Here is a 26,832-nt window from a genome sequence, read left to right as displayed (position 1 = left end):
TTAATCATAAAATAAATAATAATTGCAAAACTGCACTTCTTAGAAGTTATTTACACTTCACAATTTTGCAACAAAAACTAACACAAAACTATTTCATCAGATAGAGGAAAATATATGGAATTTTTCAATAACAAGCTACATTTCATTTATTAAAATGTAGGAAGCATGTGGCTTAGTGCCAGGAAAACCCTTTCAAATTTTGTCATCTATATAGAAAACATGGGAATAGAGAAATAAACTATTTGCAAAGATTATGAGGTTTTAAATCCAAGCAAATTAATTTGCTATTCCATGCTATCATTGCTTCTTATTGGACATGAGTTACAGTCTTTACATGCATGGCTCTGCATCTTGACTCCAGCAGAAATCAATATTCTGCTGATTAAATGGAATTTCTTCCATATTTTTCATGGACTTCGTCCAACACATTTCATTATTTGTTTCAATTTGTTTCAGGTTTCCCAATTAAGTTTATGGTTTTGAAATGGGATCTACCAGTTTTTTGCTAGTGATTTTATTTTACTGCATTGAAAGTATAATCAATCACTAATTAATAATTAAATATTAATTAAGATTAGCCTACTGTCTTTCAGTATGAAACACTTTTAAATGTCACTATGGTAAGCTAAACATCTATATGATTAGATAGGGGAGACCTTATCGCTCTCTACAACTACCTGAAAGGAGGTTGTAGTGAGGTGGGTGTTGGTCTCTTCTCCCAAGTTACTAGTGATAGAACGAGTGGAAACGGCTTCAAGATGCATCAGGGGAGCTTTAGATTGGATATTAGGAAACATTTCTTCACTAAAAGAGTGGTCAAGCATTGGAACAGGCTGCCCAGAGAGGTGGTGGAGTCACCATCCCTGGAGGTGTTTAAAAGACGTGTAGAAGCAGCACTTCAGGGCATGATTTAGGAGTCATGGTGGTGTTGGGTTGACAGCTGGACTTGATCTTAGAAGTCTTTTCCAACCTTAATGATTCTATGATTCTATATAAACATAAACTAGACTAAACTTATAAACATAAAGAGACTAAACTCCTAAATACAAGCAGCTGGACATAACAAGAAAAAACAAAGGTTACAGATGAAAATCAGCAGGCCACATGGCATTGGGAATAACAGATTATTTTGAGTGTGTATATCTCTATCTAAGTGTATCCCTCACTCACACCAGTTCTGTAACTGAAAGACTTTCCCAACTAACAGGATGGAGTTAGAATAAAAACTTGTTCAAAATGAACTAACGTTCTTGATATGCTTTAAACTGTTCAAAAGTCTAGAAGGCAAACTGTTACATACCCTGTTGACTCCCAGGGCCTGACTGGACTGTGGAGTGTATCACTGCTTGGAGATGTCCTCAATAACCAAATGCCTTTTATTCTTTCCTGTGTCTGGGAGTCTGCCAGAGCACAGCAGGGTGTACAGTAAACATGAGAACATGAGAGAACAAAAAAAAGCAAAAATGCATGCCTTACAGCGGGTAATTCATACAATACTGGGGTAATTGCCACTAGCTTGAGAGTGAGTATATGGGATTGAGGGGTTCCTAATGTCTATGAAAACAGAGGAAAATAAAGAATATTTCAGGTTTTTAACAAAACAAAACCTGTAATACAATATCAGTGTCACATTTTAAAATGCTAAAGACCTTAGATTTCATACCCAGATTTAGGCAGATGCACAAAACATGCCCTATTCAAGATGTAATTGCAGTATATGTATCACTCCTTTAGATTTAATCAGGAGGGTTACATACATCACAAGAACTTCCTACTCTTACTTAATTTGCCCACTGAATGTATTTTAATCTTATTACAGAAAAGTATTTCTATGGTAGACTGCACTGCCAAACTTTTGTCAGAGGCAAGGTAAAATTTTTTGAAATCCTCACTCAAGTTTATTGAGTAAAGGGTGCTTTCCTGAAGCACTGGAGAAACCTGACACCCGGGCTTTAAAGGGGGATGTTTTTGATAAAACGGCCTTTGTTCTTTGTGCAGTATGTTGAATGATATGTAAATGTTCTGCTATTTGTACTTTTGCTTATACCCATACACCTACGGATATTTTTAATTAATTTAAGTCACCTCAGGCAATTATTTTAATTTCAGGGTAAATACCACAGACACTTGTATTTACAAGCGTGGATGTGGTTTGTAGCATTTTCACATCTTTCAGTCTGTGGTAAATGCCATCTATTATTTGAGAAATTAGCAGATGCATATCTGCAGACTCACGGTAGGTTAACAGCATACACCACTAGTGTTTGAACTCAAGCATTACAAGTGCTTTATATGCACAAGTTACTGGCACACACGTGCCAGTCCAGCTCAGTTTACCTCCTAAGGGAGTATGTTCAACACTTGCATGTAGGACCAGAATTTTTACTAAGAGTCATTTAAATGTGTCTTTTTAACTTCTGTGAATGCTTCTGAAATTCCCCTTTCATATGAACTATGTGAAGACAGCCGCATTCATTACAACTGTTGCTCAGACCGAAAAAATAGCACATTGTGTTGTTTGGTGTAGATTTTATGCTATGTGAAAAGTAGTAGAACAAGAGAGAGGAACTGACAAACTGAAAGAAAACTATGTGGAAGGTCACGTACTTACATTAAGCTGTTCATATTAATGGAGTCCTGAAAATATGTTATTTGGAAGATACCCATAGCACATATACATGTAAGTGGTTTGTCACTGTCAAATGGATAAATAAGTATTTATCATTTTCTTATTTCTATGCCACTCAACTCTGCCTTTAAAAACAGAAGGCCTCTAACAAATTCCAATCGCAGGCCTAATATTCTATTTTATATTACACTGAAGTACTTGACACAAAGAACATTGTTGAATTCAGAGTCGACTTATTTATCCTGGTTTCTTGCATGGCTATTCATTTAGTTATCGTCTATGCCACCCTATTGCTCCTTCATGTCTATAACATCCTTTCAGAACTTACCCATCCTCTATAAAGAAGAATTTCCTTTCTAATAAAATAAAATAAAATATTGCTGGTGTTATGTAGACCTCTGTATGGCACAGACCAATGTGAAAGGACAACTCTTCTCTTCAGTTGTTGCTTTCTCTTGCTGCTGGTACTTCTGGCAGCCTTTAAGCATCCACAGTGGCATCAAATTTTGAAACTCAGTAGGCAAATTGAAACTACAGAGAAAAATGCTAAGGAAAATGAAAACATTTTTTTGTCAGAAAAAAAGTATTTTATCATAATTTAACACAGGTCTGTAATCCACTATCCAGATTAATCAATCTAAATTCAGTATAAATACATAAAACCAGAATGCAGTTAGAATAAGATCAGTAGTCTTTCATATGGGATGGAGTTTCAAAAGGCTTTGTGCATTTTTCATTAAACTGATGTTATATAATATTGAACTTTATTTGTGGTCTGCATCCTTGTTCAGTTTTAGAGGTAACATTAGGTACTGATCTCAGGGCTTTACATACTGAAAGGACAGCAGAAACATGGTTGAGATGGAAGGAAGATTAAAAACTAAATGACTGGTCCACATGGTGTACAGTGCCTTCTTGAATAGGTTTCTTTTGATGGGTGGCAATATTGCAATCATGGGTAAAATCTAAGATACATCTGAACATAGGAAGTACTCCTTTCTATTGTCTTTTTGGACGAGACCTCAGTTCACACTTTTGTGATTAACTCTACTATGAATGCATGTGTCAAGCTTCTGTTTGAGAAAAGAAATTATACTTTTGAATATTTGAGGTGATGCATTTTGGACTAGCAATTTTTCTTGTGCAATTCAGTTTGCATGGCAGTTTGCACAGAAGGGTGCACAGGGAGGGCAACCTTCAGAAAATGGGCTATTTTGTTCTGGGAGGCCGGTGGAAGTAGACTCCTGTTGAAACAAAATGGTTTCCACCCACCACAACTGCAAAGCTGTGACTGAAACCCAAGTGGAAGTGATAAACCTTTCTGTGTGGACATCTACACTCACACTGAAAGAGCTGCTCAGACCCAAAGTTGCATGGAGCTCCAGAACCTGCAAGTCCCTTAGGGTCTGAAGGCAGAGGTGGACGTCATGGTGCAAGTCTGCCCAGCTGGAGGGACCCTTCAAGCAATTCCCCATGTTACAAGAGGAGCTTAACAGGCAGCACAGTATCAGGGCTTCTAAGCGAGAGATTGATGCATGGCATTGTGCGCTGCCACAAGCTGAGTGGAGTGACAGCCCTGTTGTCAGACTTTGTAAAGGGAAGGTGAGCTTGCTTCTGACACTGAGTTGATAGGCTCAACCAGTTCATGAGACAAAGGAGACTGGACTCTTGTCTCTGCTTTGGGCAGGAGGAGGAATGTTCCCCTTCCCCTGAAGTGCCCCTATGTTACAGGTACAATGCCCTGGGGCTGGAGAATGAAGAGAGAGTACCAAGCAAGACACAGGAAAGGCCAACTGTTCAAAGTTGGTCCAACCACTCACCCGCATTAGAACAAGTGCCACCAGAAAAGTACACAGAGTGCTAGTATTGGAGATTTATTTCTGAGAGGCAATGAGGCACCCATTTATTGTCGAGCCAACATCTCTAGAGAAGTTTGCTGCTGCTGGGAGTTAGAGTCTGTGATGTCATGGAGAGGCTACCACGCCTGGTAAAGTCTGCGGACTATCACCCATTCCTACTTTTCCAAGTAGGATAGAATGCTGCAATGAGGTTATTCAGAAATACTAAAAGAGACTTTATGTCCTTTGGAACAATATTAAAGGGATTGGGAGCACAGGTGGTCTTCTCTATTATCCCAGTCAGAGAAGGGGGTTTGAGGAAAAGGAGATGAATTCAACCAGTGAGTGGCTGGCTGTGTAGCTGGTGCCATGCTCAGGGTCTTGGCTTCTATGATCTTAGACATACCTTTGAGAAACAGGGCCCATAGAGAGCTGATGGGGCTCACCTGACCAAGTGTGAGCAAGGGTTTCCTGGACAATAAGCTGGCTGAACTTATGACAGAGCTTTAAACTAGATTTAGCAGGGCCAGGGGATTAAGTTTTAAGTACTCAAGAACAGCCAGGTGCTACTGAAGCATTAGGAAGCAACAGGAAAACCCCTGCAAACTGCCTCAAGGGCACTAGGGCAAGCTCCTCTAAAACAGGGATGTGGCCGCTAGCCTAGCTGAAGTGCCTCTATGCCAATGCACACAGCATGGGAAACAAATAGGAGGAGCTGGTAGCTGCTGCCTAGATGGACAACTATGACCTGATTGCTATCACACAAACTTGGTGGGATGAAGTGGGATGAAGACTGGAGTGCTGTGGCTGACAGCTGTAAAGTATTCATAAAGGACAGGCCAGGAAGGAGAGGTGGGGGAGTTGCCCTTGGTTTCCAAAATGGGATTGATTGCACAGAGCTGTCTTTGAAGAACAGCAACACACAGGTCAACGGCTTATGGTGAAAATTGAGACTAAGCTCATAAAGGAGCTTATTGTGGCTGGTGTCTACTACAGGATGGGTAAAAAGTAGAGTCAGGACCCCAAACCTCAGAAACACAAACCTTTGGGTGTTTAGGGTGCTAGTGCCTGAGATCCCTTGGGAAACTGCATCCAGATGCAAAGGAGTGAACGAGAGCTACAAGGTATTTAAAGGCATTTTTCTTAGGGTGCAAGAGGTCTCAGTCCTCAAGAAGTCAGGCAGGTGAAGCAGGAGGTCAGCTTGGCTACGCCAAGGCCCCTTAGCCAAACTAAAACACAAAACCCAAATGCAGTGGAAGCAGGTGTATACTTCCTGGGGAGATTATAGGTATATGGCCTGAGAGTGCAGAGAGGGGATCAGGAAAGCCAAGGCACAGCTGGACCTGAACTTGACTAGGGACATGAGAAATAACAAGAAGGGTTTCTTCAGGTTCCTAGGACAACAAAGGAAGATAAAAGAAACTGTACCCACTGTGATGAGCAAAATGGAAACCTGCTTACAGCCAACATGGAGAAGGCCAAGGTATCAGTAACTTTTTTGCCTTAGTCTTCACAGGCAAGAGCTCTAGCCATGCCACCCAATTCACAGAATCCAAAGGCAAGGACCAGGAGAATTAACTACTGCCCACCACAGGAGAAGATCAGGTTCAAGGCCATCTAAGGAACCTGAAGGTGCACAAGTCCATGGGACCTGATGAGATGCATCTGAAGGTTCTGAGGGAACCAGCAGATTAAGTCACTAAGCCACTCTCCATCATCCCTTGGAAAGTCATGGCAGATTGATGAAGTTCCCAGTGACTGGAAAATAGGAAACATAACTCCCATTTTTAAAACTGGAAAAAGGAAGACCTGGGGACCTACAGGCCAGTTAGTCTCACCTCTGTGCCTGGCAAGATCATGGAGCAGATCCTCCTGGAAACTACACTAAGGCACATGGAAAACAGAGAGGTAATTGGTGACAACCAACATGGCTTCAGTAAGGGCAATTTGTGCCTGCCAGATCTGGTGGCCTTCCACAATGGCATTACAGTGTTGGTGGATATGGGAAGAGTGACTGAAGTCATCTACCTGGGCTTGTGCAAAGCATTTGATACTGTCCCTCACAACAACCCTGTCTCTAAAATGGAGAGACATGGATTTGATGAGTGGACCACTTGCTGGATAAGGAATTGGCTGGATGCTGGCACTCAAAGAGTTGCAGTCAACGGCTCGATGTCCGGGTGGAGACCAGTGACAGGTGGTGTCCCTCAGGGGCAGTACTGGGACCAGTATTATTTACCATCTTTGTCAGGGACTTGGACAGTGGGATGGAGTGCACCCTCTGCAAGTTTGCAGATGACACCAAACTGAGTGGCATGATTGATACTCTAGAGGGAAGGGATGCCATCCAGAGGGACCCTGACAAGATGGAGCTTGTGTGAAGTTCAGTAAGACCAAGTGTAAGGTCCTGCACATGAGTTGGGCTATCCCAAATATGGATACAGGCTGGGCAATGAGTGGACTGCAAGCAGCCCTGAGGAGAAGGTCTTGGGGGTATTGGTGCATGGAAAGCTGGACATGAAACAGCAAAGTGTACTAGCAGCCCAGAAAGCCGATTGCATGATGGGCTGCATCAAAAGAAGTGTTGCCAGCAGGTTGAGGGACGTGACTTTCCATCTCTACTCTGCTTTGGTGAGACCCCACCTGGAGGACTGCATTCAGCCCTAGGACCCCCAGCATAAGAAATACATGGACCTGATTGAGGTGGTCCAGAGGAGGGCCACAAAGATGATGAAGGGGCTGGAGTACCCTCCCTGCAAGGAAAGGCTGAGGGAGTTGGGGTTGTTTAGCTTAGAGAAGCGAAGATTCCACGGAGGCCTTCTGGTACGCAAAAGGGGCCTACACGAAAAATGGGGAGGGACTTTATCAGGGAGTGTGGTGATATGATATGGGGTAATGGTTTTAAAGGGAAAGAGGGTAGATTTAGATTAGATATTAGGAAAAAATTCTTTACTGTGAGGGTGGTGAGGCACTGGAGCAGGTTGCCCAGAGAGGTTGTGGATGCCCCCTCTCTGGAAGTGTTCAAGGCCAGGTTGGATGGGTAAGGTGTTCCTGCCCATGGCAGGGGGTTGGAACTAGATTATCTTTAGGGTCCCTTCCAACCCAAACCGTTCTATGATTCTATGAATTCAGACAGCAGATAAAAAGAAACAGTTTTATATTGTGCAATCCAGAACCAACATAGATTTAACTTCCAGTGGAATCCCTCCAGCTGGTCCACGTAGTTCAGTAACGAATTAGCAATGAAGATGTCCTTTGTTTCCGCTAGTTTCAGCTCATCTGTTTGCAAAATGAGCTCAGAATTTTCCCACAAATGTTCTGCATAAAGACTGACAATCATCAGCTTCACTGGAGTCGAACCAAATCCCCATTGCTACTGTACAAAGTACTTTAAAGAGGCTTCTATATTGTTTCTTTACACGATCAATAATATTTTGCATAAATAAGATTTGGAAAACAGCAGTATTTACATCAGCTTCTCAGTTAATCATTAAGGGCCTTATCTAGGTCATGATAGCTAAAAAGAGAGTTATCTCTTTTACAGACTTCTTATCCACAATAAAACAAAATCATATTGCTTTGTGAGATACAGGGCACAAATTACATTCAGACTGAAATTTATTCATATGTCTCTCGCCCATAGTAAACAACATATGCAGCGAACAGGCAGGCAATCATGGGAGACGAGTCTGCTCCCCAGCCAGTCTCTCACAGTCACTTTGTCACCTTTGGGGGTGAACTAGCTGCTTCCTTCCTTGCACATACAGAGTTTGTGGGCATTTGATATTAATAAATTGAGGCCATATTTGCTTATGGTCTATGAAAAACTAGCTCTCTGTGTCACTGTTTGTGCAGCACTGTCATGTGCTCTAATGAAAAAATACCTGCTTAAAATGGGTCATTTGAAAAGATAACTATTAAATTATATTTCCCTTTAAAAGGGAATAGTCTTTCTGCACCAGTCAGCCCCCTTCCTTGATTTAGGGAAGAAGTTTTTTATTGACAGGATAGATCTGTGAAGGCTTACTGAATGCCTTCTCCATCTTGATTTGTAGACCTTTAATTAATACTGCAAAACTTTTCTAACTGAATGACAGATTTCAAATTAAATCTTTATCTAGTGCTCCTTCAGGTTCTGTGGATTTGTTAAACGGTGATTAACTTTCTTGAGGCAGAACAGCAGGAAGAGTATTGGCATGGTTTTGGACAACATAAGCTGTTCATGTATCATATCACATTCAAGGAAGTGAACACAACCAGGATACAAAATAGAATACTCTCTATGTTTGATTACTGCGCAGTACTGTTGAAAAATCTGAAAAATTCAGGCTTTCTATACAATGAAATAATGAGAAACCTAAGAATTTTCACGACCACCTAGGATGTTTAAACAGTGACTTGTCCTGACTATACTAACTGCAAAGTGGTGGCTTCCATTATGTCATTTAAAAATACTATTAGCATATATTACAAAAAAGATCCATAGATGCGTCTTCCTCAGTATCATGTGCACCTTTTGTTTTGCACTTAAACACTCATACCTGGTAGTCAAATGTGTAAGTTTTCATGAAACAGCAAGTAACTTAAACAGAGAAGTACAATTATAGTTTAAAACATTCCTGGCAAGAATGACCCCATAATTAAAACTAACCATCTGAATCAACAATTAGAAAATAACTGTAGTTGTTTTGCAATGTGTAGACTACAACACTCAGCCCTTATGTATGATTTCTAATTTAACAGTCTGTTTTGATGGAAACACATGGTTAGGTTATCAAAGTGCATGGAGACTAGAAGGCACCATAGGGCAGACCTCTGCTTGTAAGCTTCATCCAGCACTTGTTACTTTTCCCCAGGACTGCAGTGTAGTACAGCCTTGAGTTCACAATAGTCTTACACATTTTGGAGTTAGAATAGTGATGAGTTTAAAAAGAAAACATAAGAGGCATTATCAATCTCCACATCAATAATGCGATATGCAACCCAACATAGGTCTTTGCTTCTTACCTTTAAATGGGTCTCTATTTTGCTGCATCAGTAGAAGGTACTATATTACCACTTGACCCAAACTGTCTATTTTACTGGAAAGACAGTCAGGATGACAAGTTTTGTGTGCCTTCTCTTCTCCTTTCAGCCCAGCTGTGTCACTTACGGTCACTGGTAGTTGAGAACTGTACATGACCCCAAGCTGCATTTACCGTATCGGTAACAGCAGAGCAACTGAAAAGAGTGAAAGGTGGTTTGTTTTGTAGGACTGAGGTGAGAATAACCAGAAGGAAAAATAGCACTCTTGTCTATGTCATTTTTCTTGTTCCTGTTATGAATGGAGCCCGTTGGCTGATGAATATAGAAAATAAAACTGTGCAGATGTGGCTTCTGGTATGACCGTTGGATGCAGTCTGAGTGCACCTTTGTTTCACACTCATCCAGCTTCTGGCAGCTCTGGTCAGTCCAACTGAAAAGGCAGACTTGAAAGTAGATCTCTTTTCCATTAACAGGTTACCCAGAAACTTGTCCGTTAAAGCCTATTTACTTCCCTGAGTATCCATTTAAAAACTAAGGGCTTCATTGAGATCACCCATTGAAGTGCTCAAGTTCTGCTTTTATTTTACGTGGGCTCCTGAGTATAGAACCTGAACAAAGCCGTGAATCAGTGCTGCCGGCAGCCAGGGTCAGACAACCCTGGAGACAAGCAAGAATGAGAGCTCTTCTCTTGTGGACTAGGTCCCTCCACACAATCTTTTGTCTGTGCTCAGATAAAACAAACAAATTAGTCTAGGAGTAGTGCTGACAGTATAGGACCTGCCCCTGCACAACATCTTCTCCAGGAGTAACCTCATCATCCCCCAACAGGGACAGTGTCCCTTTTGCTCATTCTCTGTCTGACCTCATGCATTTTGCATTACATTCTGCAAAGTGACTCATCTTCAGCTGGAAGGAGTATTTCCAGGTCTGGCAGTAGGATACTTGTCCCTACTGCACTCTGTCAGGAACTTGGATCAAAAAATTCAATAATCAGAAGTGCCGAAAACTCAGGCTTCTGCTCTCAGGGCAGGAGTTCTAACATCTCACATCTACATGCAAAAAGACCTTTTCTTCCCACGTTAGGTGACTCACCTCAGAAGACCCTTGGTAGCAGGAACTGGGAAGTATGGTGTAACTGGTTAGCATGGAAGTAACTGGTGCGCACACCCTTGTCACATATTCAGACACATCCCTGTGTTTCATGCTTCCAACTGGCTGGCTCAGTGTATCAAATCCCTGTGAACAGCCACAGTCTGTCTTTACAGGCAGAGGAGGCAGGCAATTCAAGTGCTCTGCGGAGGGCCTAACGCTCCAAGTGCCTAGGCAAGACCTTGAGGGTCACCCAATAGACATTACTTTTGTGCCACTATTCATAAAAAAGACACCAGCAGTGGGCAGCCTAACATAGTCCCAAATATTGTAAGGTATATCCTAGCAGAAACCTGCCAGCGAAAAATTGGAAAAAGGAATTTACCAGACTTGCTTCTGGGACCTTGGGGGAAATGACAGGACACGCTGAAAGAGCCAGTAGTTCTTATGAGAGTGCTTTCACTTGAAATGTTAAAAGCACTGGGTTAGGTCTTCAAAATTTCCTAATCAAATCCAAGCCATAGTACTCAGGCAGGTTTGCACAGCTCTATGACTCTTGCTTTCTGTTAACAGAACTAGAAAATTTGGGGTTTTTATCATAATCCTTAATCAGCTCACAGTTAAGAAGATTCAGCTCCATCTTGTGTAGGAGCAGACTTTTCTGTACCAGTAATGTCTTGATTTATTCCCATTATTATGATATTCTAAATTAATGAAGCAGCTCTGTCCACATGCACAAAGATTTAGTCAATACTCAAAAATTATTCCCAAATATTAACATTAAAATACTAGTAGCAAATTGCCAATCTAATTCATTACTCTTTCCCTATACAGTATTTGAAATTAATTTAGGCAACTGATATTTATCTTTGAAAGTATAAATTAGATATGCAGTTGAACTGATTCTGATTCAGACAAAAAATGAAGATGACAGACAATAAATTAAGGTCATGTCTCTTAAATATGATAAAAATAAAGGGTTTCTTTCCTTAATAATAGTGAACAAAGTAGGATCACACCTGAGTGAGTGAATTTTGCCACTAGATAACTTACTACTATGCTAAAGAAACAGGAATTAACTCAGGAATATATTACAGAAGTGACTACTCGATTAGCAAGCATTTAAAAATTCCCCTTGTATTAAGTAAGCCATATGCTAGTGGCCTACTTAGTGGACATAGGAACCATTGACTAATTAGTCTGTAATTGAAAGACTAGAAGAAAAAGCCCCCGAAGAAGTCAGTGCCAAAGAAATGAAGGAGCAAATCGGAAAACAGTTTGACATAGCCTGGCTACCTGAGCTAACTAAACGTTACCAGTGGGATGCAGAAAGCTCTGACAGATGATGGAAGGCAGATAGCAGGAAAGAAACCAACATTTGTTTGGGGAAGAGTCTTTAATACCATTATTGTTATTGTTGTTGATGTGGCGGAATTGTTGTTGATGTGGTGGTTGTTGTTGTTATTAATATTACTGTTTTTGAACCCCACTTCTTAAAGGGAAACTGCAAAATCAGAATTTTGGGACTGTTTGTTTCTTTTTAGTTGGAGTTGGGCAAATAGAAGCAGCAGCAGCGGCAAATGAACATGCCCCACACACTCCCCGAAACTGCTTTTTGTATTCTGCCCTTTCTGTTTCCTAAATAAAAAGGGTTCTGCAGCACTTCAGCTGCAGAAATGTTTTTCTTCTCCAGTGTGTTTCTTTTTGTGTTGGGTTTTTTTTTGGTGAATCTCAAAACTTTTTTGCCATATCAGATAAAAAGGTTGTTTGAACCTTGTCATTCCCCATTCAATCTTCAACTCTGAAAATCTATCAGACAAAGGAGGCAGGCAAAGAAGGAACCTACATCTTTGCAGTTCAAGATGCTATTTTCAGAGAAAGAGCAAGCTACTACGCGTATGCCTTTCGCACAGGAAAGCAACAGTCAGGTGGTGAAACCAGTTAGTTCTCATATGTTTCTGCTACTTGGAAATGTATGTAAGCATGTTACTTATCAGCCATAGATTGTCACTATATGATATTGTGAAACCAAAATGTGATTTCCTTGCTCCTGCTAATTCTCACGATGAAGGCTGCAAGCCTTTGTTTTGCTGAGTAAAACCTGAAGCTGCAGAACCAATGAGTCTATTACAACAATTTTCTCTGGTCTAGTGCAGCCCTACCCTCCTTGCAGATTTATGCTGCCTTGAGTTCGATGTCTCACACCCTCCCCTGTTTAACTTATTTGTTCTTTAGGAGGTACAGGTGGGTATGATACGATGCTGTAGCCTCAGTACACATTCCAAAGAAGAAAAGCACAATTCTGATCCACAAATGTTATTTGCTAAATGTACTCACTGGAACACAGAGTTGATGCTCCAAGAAGTAAATGTTGCTTCAACAAATAATATGTGTTTGTGGTAAGACCTGGTGCGTTGAAATACTTGGCAGTTATACTTTGAAATGCCTTTTCTCCAAAGATGATGTTAGTCTTGTCTATAAAATAGAGGCTATAAAAATAGCACAGATTTTCCAATAATCTCTTTGACGATTGGTTGTTAAAATAAACAATTATTTCTACTTCATAGTATACATAGGTTTACCGATAGACATTGATTTTTGAAAACAGTATATTTTGATGTTTGTGAGAGGCCAGTACTATAAGCATTCCTTCCAAGCACAGCACAATCCTGCAGAGCTGGACTATAAAACATCTTTAAAAAATCTTCTTTCCTGTGAGGGTGCCAGAGCAGTGGAACAGGCTGCCCAGGGAGGCTGTGGAGTCTCCTTCCCTGGAGAATTCAAAACCCGCCTGGATGCGGTCCTGTGCCCCCGCTCTAGGTGTGCCTGCTCAAGAGGGGGGGTTGGACGAGATGATCTCCAGAGGTCGCTTCCAACCCCTACGATTCTGTGTGATTCTGTGATCTGCTAGGGCCACATCTCCTTTTGCAAAATAAAAAAAAAGTTTGACATCAGTATTCTAAAGAATAAAATTTCATAGAATAAAATCAAAATATAATAAAAATTTTCACATTACCTATAGTTCTTTGACTAAAAGTAACAACTCCATCCAGCCAAAACATTAAAGTATAGCAAAAAATATCCATCTTCTTCCCAGGCTGTTAGATGCCGCCTTCTAGAGGCAATAGTTCAAGATGCTGAATGCTACTGCAATGTTCTGGAATAAATTTCTCAATTTTGAAAAGGAGGATGAAAAGTGATCATGCAAAGGGACATGAATCCCATTTTCAAGCAGGCTTTTCTGATTATGTCTGAAAAAGTGTTCCTAAATCTCGATTTATATAATTTCCTTTGGAGTCATTAATGGTATGAAACAGCTATGAGTTAAATCCTTATTTAAAAGTAGTCAGGACTACCATCTAAACTCTGTAATGCATACTAGATAATGTAATCAACTGAAAGAAGTATAGGCAGTGTCTGTACTTAAATTTACACTCCTCAGGAGCCTTTTTCCCCCTGAAAATCTACAGACTTTCTGTCTACACTTCCTGTAGAAGTGTTTGCAACAACTGGGAACATTTTTCTTTCACAGCTGGGAACTGAATCAAAGGACATTTTACTTTCTCATGTGCTGCATGGTTTCTCCAGGTCTGCCTCACACACTGATATACAGACTGTATTCATTTCTGCTTCACTTTAAACTGCTCACTTGAGAGACACCCCCAAATTTCAACCCAATTAGTTTGAATAGTACCATTCTTATTTTTAATTGCCTATGGTTCAACTACTTTAAGCCTTGTTTCAGAAAACCTGAGGCATGTGTTTAGCTCCCATAGATTTAAATGGGACATAGGCTGTGGTTCAACATGTATTTTTGAGCAAAAGAATCAGTTTATATAATTCCTGAACCTCATCACTCATTTCTTTCCTCTCACTACTCCCTGCAATATACTATCCCGTTGTCTGTGCTGACACAGAGTGAAATAACCAAGGAACCCAACCGACTAAAAAATAACCTGCATTATTTTTCCTTTTTTTTTTTTTCAGTCCATAAGTTTCCCAGTTGATTCACTACACAGCTTCATATACTTGTCTGAAAACAAATTAATGGGCTGCTGCAAGGATAGATTTAAGCAGTGAATGGTGGGTTAGCCTGGGAACTTGAAATTAGCTTAAGTGGTAGTACTGCAAAAGAGTAGTGGTGGGTTTATACAGGTTTCTGAAGTTACAGATGTTTTAAGCGTTGCCTTAGATCATTAGCTGCCATTGAAACCCTTAGCAGGCAGATGCCACTCCGCATTCCAGAGCTGGAAAGTTTCCACAAAAATAAACCTGTTATTTGACTGGCAGAAAGATGGCCCAGATCACAGGCAAACATTTCAGTATGATGCTGAAGTAATTTAATCCCAATAAAAAAGTTACACAGATTAAGAGATTTTACAACAGCCACATTTGTAAAATAAAATAAGGAACTGTGTATAAGTATGTGAACCCATGAGCTTGCCTTTTATCATGCTGTCATCATTTAATGTCCACCAAGTGGCAATCTAAATTGCTGAAGATGAAACTATAGACTGAAATATGGCAGTAGCAACAAAACCAGTTTTACTGGAATCTCAGTGAAATAGAGAAATCAAGCTTGGGTTTTAGAGTCTTTCCAAAATATTTAGAAAAAAAATAAAAATTACACAAAACGTCACATAGATGTGCACTGCCATCATCTACCCGAGTAACATTTAAAATGCAAAAGCACACATTCAGGTTTCATGCCTCCAAAATGTCTTTTCATTTTCTTTTAACCTCTTTGTCTCAAGTGGATTTCTTTCTGAAACAACGATTTAGTTTAAAGCTTTAGCTGCCTTTTTCTCATACATGTGAAAAAGCCTTGTACATCAAAGTGCAGGAGATCACTATCCAGATGTGACATTCAGACACGAAACTCAGATGCATAGCACAGCAAGTTCATGTCTCTGATAAAAGAAGAAAACAAAACAATCCCCCATCAACTCTAATGTCGACTGTAGCTGAGAAGACATACAATTCTTGGACAGAAAAGGTCCAAAGTAAGATGTAACTGTAGACACTCCACTGTACAGTGAGTATAAGCAAAGTATTTTAAAAACTGAAATGAACAATGATGTGGTCACCCAAAATGCTTAACTTGGAGAGCAGTTTGCTGAGAGTCTCGTAGCCCTTTTGTTGAGAAAATGACTGTATGTCATAAGTATCCACAGCTTGTTAAAAATGAACTTAGTAAAGATTAACAGTGCTTATTACCTGGATTTCAAAGTGTAATAAATACAATCAGTTGTTAATATATCCAAAACCAGTAACTAGACATTATCACACAGGTTATTTTTCAGTTTAGATGTAGTGTTTTAAAACTGTTTTGGAAAGTTTTCAATCTTCTCATTGGGAGAAAGGTGCAAGATGCAGAGTGACATTTCCAACATGACAAAACAGTCAAGGGACTTGAAAGATATTTTCATGTGTTGCAGCTTTGAGGCTAAGTTGTTTGGGTCCGTGTGCGTAGGTCTGACCACAGAGGAAAGCTTAGACAATTTAGTCAAAACAGCAGCAAGCTGAGCATGGAGCTCAGTGCGCAGCTGGGAGTTCTGCAGCCTGAGCCGGACTTCACGGTCCTCAAACTGAGCTGCCACGATTGCATGACAGAGATTGTTTATGGCCAGCAACACTAATGCCTTTGACTGCAACACAGGCTGCCTTCAGAAGCTGGCTGTACAGACACAGCATTGCACTGAGACTCACACCTGGAATTAGTTCTAAGCTTTCTTGTATGATCACAAACGCGCTTGTGGCTTCCTCTCTCATGCTGCCTACCTCATCATGAGGACAAATCTATTAATGTCTGCAAGATACTCTGACAATCGGGTGATCAGGCATTTAAAACTCCAGTTGCAGACAGAGACAGAGGGGGTAGCTCTGTATGGTGGCATCATACCAGTCCGGAATAGCATGAGGAAGGCAAGAAGTCTGAAAACGTCTTGAAACAGTCCACTGGGTATATTCCAGATTTAATGTAATTTTTCACATTCACATTTTCAGCAAGTTGCAGAGGGCAGAGAAGGCTTCTGTTAAAGCACAGAATCTTGCTAAAAATTGAATGTTTGCTCTTAATTTCAGTTTTTTCCTGCAATTTGTTCCCTTAGAACAACAAAGATCCCTATTTTACTCTCTTCTCCTTACACCTATTTTTTCATTCAGCTTTTTCTTCTACCTATTTTATGACTTCACTTATAATCTGTTGTGTTTTCTCCTATTTAAATGTCTTCATGTTTTTCTTTAAATGCGGTCCTGTAATGTGTGATCATATTTTGCAATCTATTATCTTTATAATCTTTATTTTCATTCACATCCTCTTTACAAAACAACAGCAGCAGCCACAAAAAAAAAAAATCTCAGGTGGAGAGACTTAGAGAGATTAGAATATTTCTAGACCTACATGGAAAAACTTGACAAAACAGATCATGTATAACCATTTATAAAAGCAAGGCTGGACCCAAGCACATTTACAACTTTACTCATGATACTGGATTCAGTTAAGTTTCAATGCTTTTTAATCTATTAAATCACAACAGTTCTCAAATCAACATTTTTCACTCCAAGCTTTTTAATTCTTTCAGAACTGCTGTTTATCAAGGAATATCTCTACCTGTTTGGCAATAAACTCTCTTAGAATGGTCTCTTTTTTTGCCTAGTGTGCCAGTTATGCCAATGCTATAGTTTCACCATTCCTAAATACAAAATGATTAATATGAAATGCCTTATGAACTTTATCCTAGGACAAATAATGAATTTGTTAATGTTAGCTCAAATATTCCCCATGACCCAGTATTACAGTATTTCAGCAGATTACTGAATTATCTCATCATCTGGCAATACTTAGACAAGGTTATTTGGAAGCTAGCATTAATATTTCAGTATAGGGGAAGAGCTTCCCAACATGTTCTGAGGCAGCCTCGCAAATATGGAGAGTTGCAGGACGTGTAGATACACCCGAGCTCACTATATTTAGTTAGCAGGTACCAACAGGAATGACAGAGGAAAGTATGCCTTTCATCCACCTGAGTAAGAGCTCAGTATTAGTAAAGTCCCAGGCTAAAGCCCAGGGTCTAACAGATTCTTGGCTATCAGATTAAAGCTGATTTAGCTGTATCTGCTCATGCTACAATCACGTCCCTGGCTGTCGTGACGATGTAGCTTTAAACAAAACATATTGCATGTGTAAAGTTCTAACTAGTCACTTTCCTGTTATACAAGATTTCTTCTATCAGTGCTCAAACTCAGCCACATGTTGTGCTGCTAGAGGGTGGACTGTTACCAGATGGCAGTCAGGTTCATTAAAAAAAGCTTTAGTCTATGCAATTGGCATAGTGAACTAAAGCATGAACTGTTTCATAGAAAAGTGTTCTTAAATTCGTTCTCTCCATACAGTCTGTTCTGTTAGCTGAGGCTGGATACAGGAATTGTTCTTTAAACGGGAGGGGGGGAAGGCGGGGGTAAGGGTTCTGCTTACTGGATTTTTCTGTAAAGGCTTTCTCCATGAAGGTAATGTTATTCATGATACGTACATGGACACTATGTCTATCTAGCCATATTTTAAGACTGCAGTTTCTACTTCTGGCCATTACAGAAACTCCTGTAATGCAAAAAGATGGCTTCAGTGTTAATAATACTCTGGAAATATGTAGCTGAGAATAAACATCAGGCTCTCCTGTGAAGTGGAAATGTTAGCAATCCAGAATGTAGTTCATCACAACTGTAAATGGGAATGGAATTTCTAGGCTACTCCTCAAGCAAAGAGCATGGACCAGAGGCTGTAATTGTGCACGTGTCTGCTCGTTGGATGTATCGAAAATATGCAGTTAAAAATTACAATTGAGGAAATATATATCCTCTCGCTACTAATCCTGGAAAAAAATATAATCTGGCTGCTAACTTTAAAATTGTTTGGCGTTTACTTTCTAATATATTAATATCCCATCCTGGTACAGTGTATATAGTAACTTTGTATATGTAGGTATCTGCCAGGTCAATAATGTTCTAGTATCTTCATATTAGACTCAGAAAAGCATTACAAGTCTGTTTTTTAAATATGCTAATAGGAAGGGTCAATTTTACAATCTTTTCAGATGGTCTCAGAACACCTTTATAAATGTCACAGTCACTGGGATTTTATTTACTCTTGGAAGTACAAAGCACTTTGTAGGGTGTAAAAATTCTTTTCTGGCAGGCTTTGCTGTTATATTGGTGATCTTAACTGGAATCTACATGCAAACAGAATTTTTATCTCATTTAAGAGAGTTACACAATCAGAACTGTTTTTTATAAGCTTAGACTCAGAGATCTCATAATAATTTTTGAATTTCATTCAAAATCTATACACAAAGAGCAAAATATTATTTTCCTGGTGCCAAAGACTCTGAGTTCATCATAGGCTACAGTGATGGACTTTTGGCATAAAACCCCCCATTCAAAGCTGCCAGTTCTACTGGATCTTAAAACTATTGCATTCAATATAAAAAGCATTCAGGCAAAATTGTATTCTAAGATTCTCTTGCTGGCCAGTATGCATGAAGCCTCACCATTTTTTTAAAGTGTATTTTGACGAGTAGAAAGCTGGGTTCCATTTCACTCGCATCTCAGTTGCTGTTGCTCATTTGCCTGTCCGGTCTGGAATTGGAAAAACCACTTCAGCAAGCAGGATTTGATTAGGTCTTTTCAGGCCTGGCCTAGATTTGACTTAATCTCTCAGATGTGCTTTCACTGGATTTTCACCTCACCACAGAGGTGGCATGAATGATAGGAGTCCTGTCACAACACGCCATTTGGTGTTGTAGCAGTTGCATTCACTGACAAATCTGATGGCTGATCTGTATTTGCACCTTTATTGCTGCAGCTGGAAGAGGGATAACAACAACAGGCCAGTTTTAAAAGCTAAGGAATTTACTCCTGGCTTTAGGGAGCTGCCTGTGAACAGATTAAGCCAGGTTGCCACAAACCATTTCTGACACATTTTTTTCAGTCATTTTTCAGCAAAGGCCAAATGTGGCTTAATCCTGCTCATGCGGCAGGACATGCGGAAGGATCACCTAATCTGAACAATGTAGATATTGGACAGACTCTGTTTTTCCAATTGCTCACGTACATTTTCTTCCAATCTTGCAAAAGACAGCTGCCACCATGACCAGGAATAGCACATGATTATCAGATTAAGAAAATGTTGCTAGATTTTCACTAATTTCTCTTATAGATCAACCTGTTTAAGTCCTATTGGCTTCTGTGGAAATTACTCACTTCCTGTAATTGAAAAAAGGGCATGTGAAATGAGTGATGTGCTTACTGAGCAGGAAAGGAGTAACTAAGGTCTCCGTATCATTTTTCTATTCTACTATCTGAGCATAGGCATCCATTTGAAGAAAAGCTTTTCAAAACAAAAGTAACAACAATATTCGTGAAGTATAGGTATTACAATGAAAAAGTGCAAAAACCTCAGGAGCAGCAGCTGCATCTGCAGTTCTCCAGTGCGTCACACTTTGCCTCTGCAAACCCATGCAGGTGCCGCTTCCCACTCTGTGGGCCAAATTCATACATAGGGCCAACAGGTCTAATTATTTTGAAAAGTAACGGAGTTTTAACTGTTTTTTCTAGGGCTGAGTGTGATTTGGCACTCACTTTTTAGGTGGGTGGGAGTGTTACCACTTCATGTCCCGCACAGTAACAGAGTACAGGTGGGTGAACTGTGTTAGTGTGTATCTGACTTTAAAAAAAGGTACAATCCTGCAATGGATATTAGTATGTAGAAAAAACTGGGGCTTAAATGATACATTTCATTCAAAAGGGAATTTTCCTTCAGAGACAAGGACATAAACTGCAATCATTTTGCAAAATTAAATTTGTTGGATTTTGTCCATATGGCATGCGTATGTACAGAATACATCAGGTGTGTGTGCACATATACGTGTACCGACAATACATAAAGCCATGGATGTACAGTAGGCGGGCAGACAGGAAAGGAAAGGCTTGCAAGAACAGACGTTTTAGGCCATTTGCAGTAACAGCTGATATCTCACAATCGGCTGAGCCAGTTGTGAGGCGCAAACCGGACTGACCCACTACACTTTATGAGCCTTTAAATTCAGAGGCACTGCAGATTTCAGGGTAAATCCAGTTAGACTTGGCAGCACTAAACCAGCCTGACGAACTAACCGCCATCCCCGCTCTGCCAGTTTTCCCACCAGCTCCGGCTTGGAATTAATTTAATCGTATAAAATCTCAGAGGTCGTCTGTCCTTTTTGTCTTCTGCAACCCGGCATCTGCAGTTTGACGTCGTATCCCGCCCGCTTATCGGCGGCCTTGGCCTGCCACGCGCCCTTCAAAGGCCTGTTCTTTCCACGAGGTTTCCACCGCGCCAGGGTGGGCACGCGCTGCCAGATCCAGCGCCGCTGAAACGCCCCCCAAGGAACGCCGGTTCTCAACGCTCACCGGCTACGGTGCAGCAAGGAACCAGCAGCTGCCGGGTCCTTCTCTCCCTCGTGCTGCTGTCGTAGGTGCAACAGCACGGAAAACAAAGGATGCCGAGCATGACGGGGAACAGGCATGAAAGGGGAACGACTCGGCCCCTCGGGGTTAATATTTTAGATCAGACACTTCAGCTGCAGGCCGCATTTTTAACACCTTCCCTGTCTTTAGGAAAGGAACCTTTCCCCTGGCTCCCGGCTGAGCTCCCCGTGGCGCGGGGACGCGCCGCCGCCGGCCGGAAGGTTCCGCGCCCGGCCGCCGCCTCAGCCCCCCCCCCGCTCCGCCGAGAGCGGGGTACGGGAGCCGCCGCCGGCGGGAGCGGCCCGCGGGGGCGCCGTCACCTCGGCCCGGCGTGGGGCGAGGCAAAGGCAGCCTCGCCCCGAGGAGAACCCCCTCGCCGGGCGGCCGCGCCGCCGCCCCTCCGGCCGCCGCCCCCGCGCCGCAGCTCGGCGGCGGCCTCCCTCCGCGGGCTGCCGCTGCCGTCGCCGGCGGCGCGATAAGAGCGCCATTGACGTCAGCGAGGCGGCAGCGGGCGGGGGGGGGGGGGGAGGGGCGGCCCCCCCTCCAGACGGGGCAGGGTCCCGCCATGCCGCGGGGCCGGGGTGGCGGAAGCCGAAGCTCCGCCGCGAAGCGCCGCGCGGGACGATGTGCTCCCCCCCCCCCCCCCCCCCATCCCCATCCCCTGAGCGAAGCGGGCCGCACCGCCAAGCGCTGCACGGGCGCGCCGGGACACCAGCCCAAATAAGTTACTTCTCCCATTTCTGTGCTGCATCACTTGCAATAATTGCACGTGGATCATTAAACCAGGCTTAATATAAAAAAAGTTGTGACAGGTAGATTTTCAGAAAAAACCGCACACCTGAAATCCCTCTCCGGTGGTTGTGATCGCCAGGAGGGAGCCAAGCTCCGGGCGCTTTCCCAAGCTAATGACAACACCGATGGAAAAGTGTAAGGGCGGCCCATGGACCTGGGCACAGGCCAAGGCTGTGCCGGGCAGGCTGTGCCTCCCGAACCAACGCCTCCGCTCGGGAGGCCTGTGCGCGTTGGCAAGCCTCTGCAGCTGCGGGCGGGCCAGATAGCAGCTTTTTCTTGTAAAATTAAAGATAGGGAGCGAATTGTCTGAGCAGCATCACCCATACGGCCCACTGTATTTTGCAACCAAGCTCTACAGCATTTGAAATCTATGTGATCGTGTCGATGGACTGGTTTTTGTAGCAACTTAGTTCTCTAAGGGAGAGAGTCGTTCTAGGCGCTGCTGTAAATCTGTGTTTCTGGTGGGGAAGAAAACAAAGTGTTAACTGGAGTCACCTTAAAAATATTCTGTGGTTACCAAGGTGGAGATTGATGCAGTTTCACACACCGTAGAAGTAATTTTGTATTTACCGTAGCTCAGCATTCCCTAACTCATCAGTATCCCCATGAAGTCGTCAGAGTCATCAACTATTTCTGTGTCAAGTAAGTGTCACATGAAAATCAGATGTGTTTTTCTATCTGCGAGCAAATCCCAGTATCTCTGACTTGTTCCATTTAATCTTATTTATGGCTTTATCCCTTTTTTGATGTTGGGTAACTGTAATGCCCTTCCCTCTCAATACATGCTTAAAAATAGGCTTCCAGTGAGATAGTGTCAGTAGGATGACATGTTTCCCTGTTTTAGGCTGGGATTTCGTTACAGTACTGCACATAAAGCCATACAGGGATTTTCTACCTTTCTAAAGATTTTGGGAGGCTGTGTAATGAGTGAGAATTCGGTCCTTCAAGACCACCTAAGAGCCATTAATTAGGCTGGTATATAGCAATAGCGTTAGGAAAGCTGCAAATTTCCCCTTTCTAGAGCGTTAACATGTGTGATCAAAAAAACTTTCTTCCGAAGCCTCCGGATCAGCAAGCTGCTTAGAGGATCTTTTAACTCTGTGTGCGTTTCCCTCTATTGACTTTGGATGTGTCACTGTGACCTCCGAAAAGCCACGTGTTGGCGATGTGAAACAGTTCCCATTTTCAGAATGAAAAGTGGGTGAATTATCAGATAGTCTAGAAAACATAGCTAAAAGAAACAATCCGTGCCAGTCTAACTGTGCCAATCTGTAAGTGGATTATAACTGGATGCTGATTAATACGACTGAGTTCCCATAGCCTTATGGATGTGGGTGTGAATTTACTTAAATGAAACACTTCTAAACTAATTTCTAAGAAAGCTGTGGTTGCCCTGAAGTCAGAATACCCGTTTGCTAAGTACACATGACCCACTGTAAAACACCCTGAGCTTGCTTAGCTCCTATTTCATTTTCCGAGTTACTTTTATAGCTTTCTTCAGCTTAACCCTATATACCATGTGTCTGGTACTGTATGAATATCATACCTATTTGTTCAGTAATCCATAAAATCTCTTGGAAACAAGACAGATATGTATATAAAAAAAAGAGATAATGTAGAGTGATACTTTCCTTATTTTTCTAAAGGGATTTGTCTAAACCCCCTTTAATGACAAATTTCCTGCCCATAGATATTCAACTCCATGAAATAGCTAAGGAGAAGACAAGCGGTATTACCTGTATTCCTTTATTTGGTGCATGACCTGATTTAATTTACCATTTAAAATCCTTAGACTGTATCAGAACTATTGCAATGTACATTATTTGTTACAGTAGTTTTATTATAATTGAGCTGTCCTTGAAGTAAGTCTAGAGTGACTCTGACTTGATCTGTAATATTTACCGTGGGTTGTTTGTGCATTATTCAATTAGATAGCAAAGCAAAGATTTATTATTGGCTTTTATCTTTCATATTTCTGATATATTTGCTCCAAACATCACAATGCAGGCATATATTTTTATGAATGTCATAAAGGTGCAAGAGCTACCAGGAATGGGATTGGTTGTATTCGCATTACTTCATGTAATAAAATGTACCCCAGTGATAAAGCTGCAGGCTCAGTGTACGTTATTAACACACACGGTAGTAGGTATTGTGCAGCCTAATCAATTTAACCAGGAAATATATACTGTAACAAAGGCCTGAGTCACAGTAGCAGAGGCCTGACTGTGCTTCCTGGGACTAGTCAGCGAGCATCGATCAAGGTTACAACAGATTAGTCCTTTCATGTAGCCTTTGGTGGTCCGCTGGCTCCAGCCTGAGCTGCTGCGTGGAGCGGTTGCCATTCTGTGCAGCACGTGCAGCAGAGTCACCATCAGCGAAGTCTGCAGAGCAGCTTTCTTGCTACTGGTGACTTTGCAAGTGTACTGGATTTTTTCATGATGCAACACCTCTGGTATCAATGCTGTTTTGAAAGATAACAGCGTGATGCTGTTTTGTGGCCTTTCAGAATCACACTCTTAGTAAAACACTCTTAGTTTTTCTTAAAGGGTTAACATTTATAGTGAAAGATCTGCATATTATTATAAAATATCCTGTAAAAAAATATTATTAATATAGTCAGCTTCGGCAAATAATGAGCACATAAATAATTTCTGCACATTGTTTCCTCCACAAATTCTGTCCTGTGCAGAATCTTAAATCTAGAATGTGGTTAACACTTTAATGAAGTGTCCTAGAAGATTTATTTTTCAATCTGGGTGTTGAATATTTATCCCGTTACACAGTTAGAAATACAAAGGCAGTAACAGAGGCAATGAGGTCAGGTGGACCTTCTGTGTGAACATGCCAAAATACTAAAGATTACGGCTGTCATCTTTTTGTCATCTGATTAAAGTTTGCAGGGCCAGGACTCAGTGGCTGAAGTGTGAAGTACAGTAAAGAGTATCAGAAGAATTTACAGGTTGCAGCTTATGAGATGCTTTTTAAAATGGGATTTTTCAGTATTTCTGAAGCTGATTGAGTCTACACTCTGATTTTCTCAAGTGCTGCCATCACTGATTTAACAAGAAGGAGAGGTCTTGTTTACTGGGTTAGAGACAATGCATACATGCAGAGATCTCCGAACTTAAGGAAAATGTCAACATTTCATTGTCTTTTCTTTGTCAGTACTACCGTACCAGCAAGGAGCCCCAGGCCTAGGCTAGGGCTTATACTGATAAGCTGTAACTGGTGGTCTATGTCGCAAAGAGGTTTTTATTTGTAATGTAAAGGCAGAAAGCTAGAGATGGGTACATTCAGAAGAAAGGGATGAAGTCGTGGATGATGAGGGGTAAAAGTACTGACAGTATTATTTGGCATGAGAAACAATGGACCCAACACAGCAGCAGTCTTAGCAAGGTTTTGGATGCATCGCAGCAATGGAGAATTTAGGGACACAATTTAAATGAAGATGACAAGGCAGCATTGCTAACATATAGACAAGATCCTACATGAGTGCAAGCAAGATAGAACTGCAAGTGCATTAGTTTAAAGGTACAGTGACCTGATCAGTGAGGGAAAATAATGTCCCAGGGCTAAATTAGGAATGAGATTGGGAGGAGACAGTTCTATAAAGTACTTAAAACCTAATAAAATAGCATATTTTTGGCACACTGGAAAATAAGTAGCCAGAAAAATGGTGTCATGGATAACGTGAACATACAGAGACTGGATGAGTTGCAGAGTTCAGATCTATATCCATATTTTCCTGGAGTTTTACACCTCTTGTGTTATCTGTTGTCTTGATGGAAGTCATCATTTGGGTCACATCAGCTGGTATGTCCATTTGCGAGGTCCTGCTGCCATGCAGCACCTGCTGGGTATCTTTTTTCTCAAGCTCTGAAGTTGTTTCTAAGCAGTTTCTAATAAGCATATGTCTTTGTACTTCTTGTTACTTTTACTGCAATTGCATTGATTTTTACAGCTCTCCTACTGATGGAAGGGAGGCAAAGTAGGCAAGTTATATGCTGTAGATGTTCTCTGAACAGGTTAACACATGCTCATTACAGGAGCTATTTATTTTCCGGATTTGCCTGTGCAAGCCTGAACTTTTAGGTTCTGCGAATCAATGCTAACAACATGAGAAGCAAAAGCAATACATTTTAAAGCCTGAAGCAAGTTACACTTAATCAATATAAACAATAATATCTAGGGTCTTTTTGGCAATATCTTGAGGAATATTAGAAAGCCTGTGCCCCATCATGAGCCAGTTGTACAATTTAAGGTTCTTCGGTGACTTTATTTAAAGATAATAAAGAATAGGGCTGTGCTGTCATTAATGGTGCTCAGCTACAGAGTTCAAGAAAGCTGTAAGAATAAAAACTGCATGCTGAATTTTTATTTGTGACTTCTGATAATGGTAGGATACTAGAATATTTAGTAAATCGTTCTGGTTTTTGCATAATTTCCAACAGAAGAAATAATAGCAAAACAGGCTATGAAATAAAAGCGTAGCGCTCAAGTTCTGTAAGTATTTTCAATAAGATAATTGAATAGCTTGGAAAACACTCAACAATAAAAAGTTGTTAGGCTTCCACTGAGGCTGTTATGGAGATTTTTTTAAAGGTCAAGTTTCTGTTTAACTTGGTAATAAAATAATAAAACACTCTTTTTTTCTAGGTACTTTATCTGACATTAAAAATACAACTGAAAGAAATCATAAAATCAATAATACCTCTTTGTTCCATTAACGTTATGTGCATGGGACTATGTTAACTGTAACAGAAATGTCCCTTTGTGTCAGCGAGTTCCAACAGAAAAAGCAGAAGAAAAAAAACCGAAATACTTGAATACACTGCCACTTACAGAATAATAGCTTTAAAAATTAATAAGCATCCTGCCCTGGGTACTGCTTTTATTCATTTTGGGTTTGTTTTTTTTATTTAACTGTATGGGGAAAACACAGTCCTTTCTTGT

At 41.1% G+C, this 26,832-nt stretch overlaps 1 protein-coding gene across 5 annotated transcripts in view; it reads left to right on the top strand.

The window, feature by feature from the left end:
- PDE4D (phosphodiesterase 4D) overlaps positions 1 to 26,832 on the top strand; it is a 367,272-nt gene that overhangs the window by 266,155 nt on the left and 74,285 nt on the right. Inside the window, exon 6 of one of the 5 annotated variants that reach the window (XM_064437866.1) lies at positions 12,126 to 12,229. The exons of the other annotated variants lie outside the window; for them this stretch is intronic. Coding sequence (XP_064293936.1) covers positions 12,126 to 12,223 — 98 coding nt within the window. The 3' untranslated portion in view covers positions 12,224 to 12,229. Of the gene's footprint in view, positions 1 to 12,125; positions 12,230 to 26,832 lie in introns of those variants that run through there. 5 annotated transcript variants of the gene reach the window in all.

The sequence above is a fragment of the Phalacrocorax carbo genome, chromosome Z (genome assembly GCF_963921805.1).
Source record: "Phalacrocorax carbo chromosome Z, bPhaCar2.1, whole genome shotgun sequence".
Classification (NCBI taxonomy): domain Eukaryota; kingdom Metazoa; phylum Chordata; class Aves; order Suliformes; family Phalacrocoracidae; genus Phalacrocorax; species Phalacrocorax carbo.
This window is presented reverse-complemented; position numbering and strand designations above follow the sequence as displayed.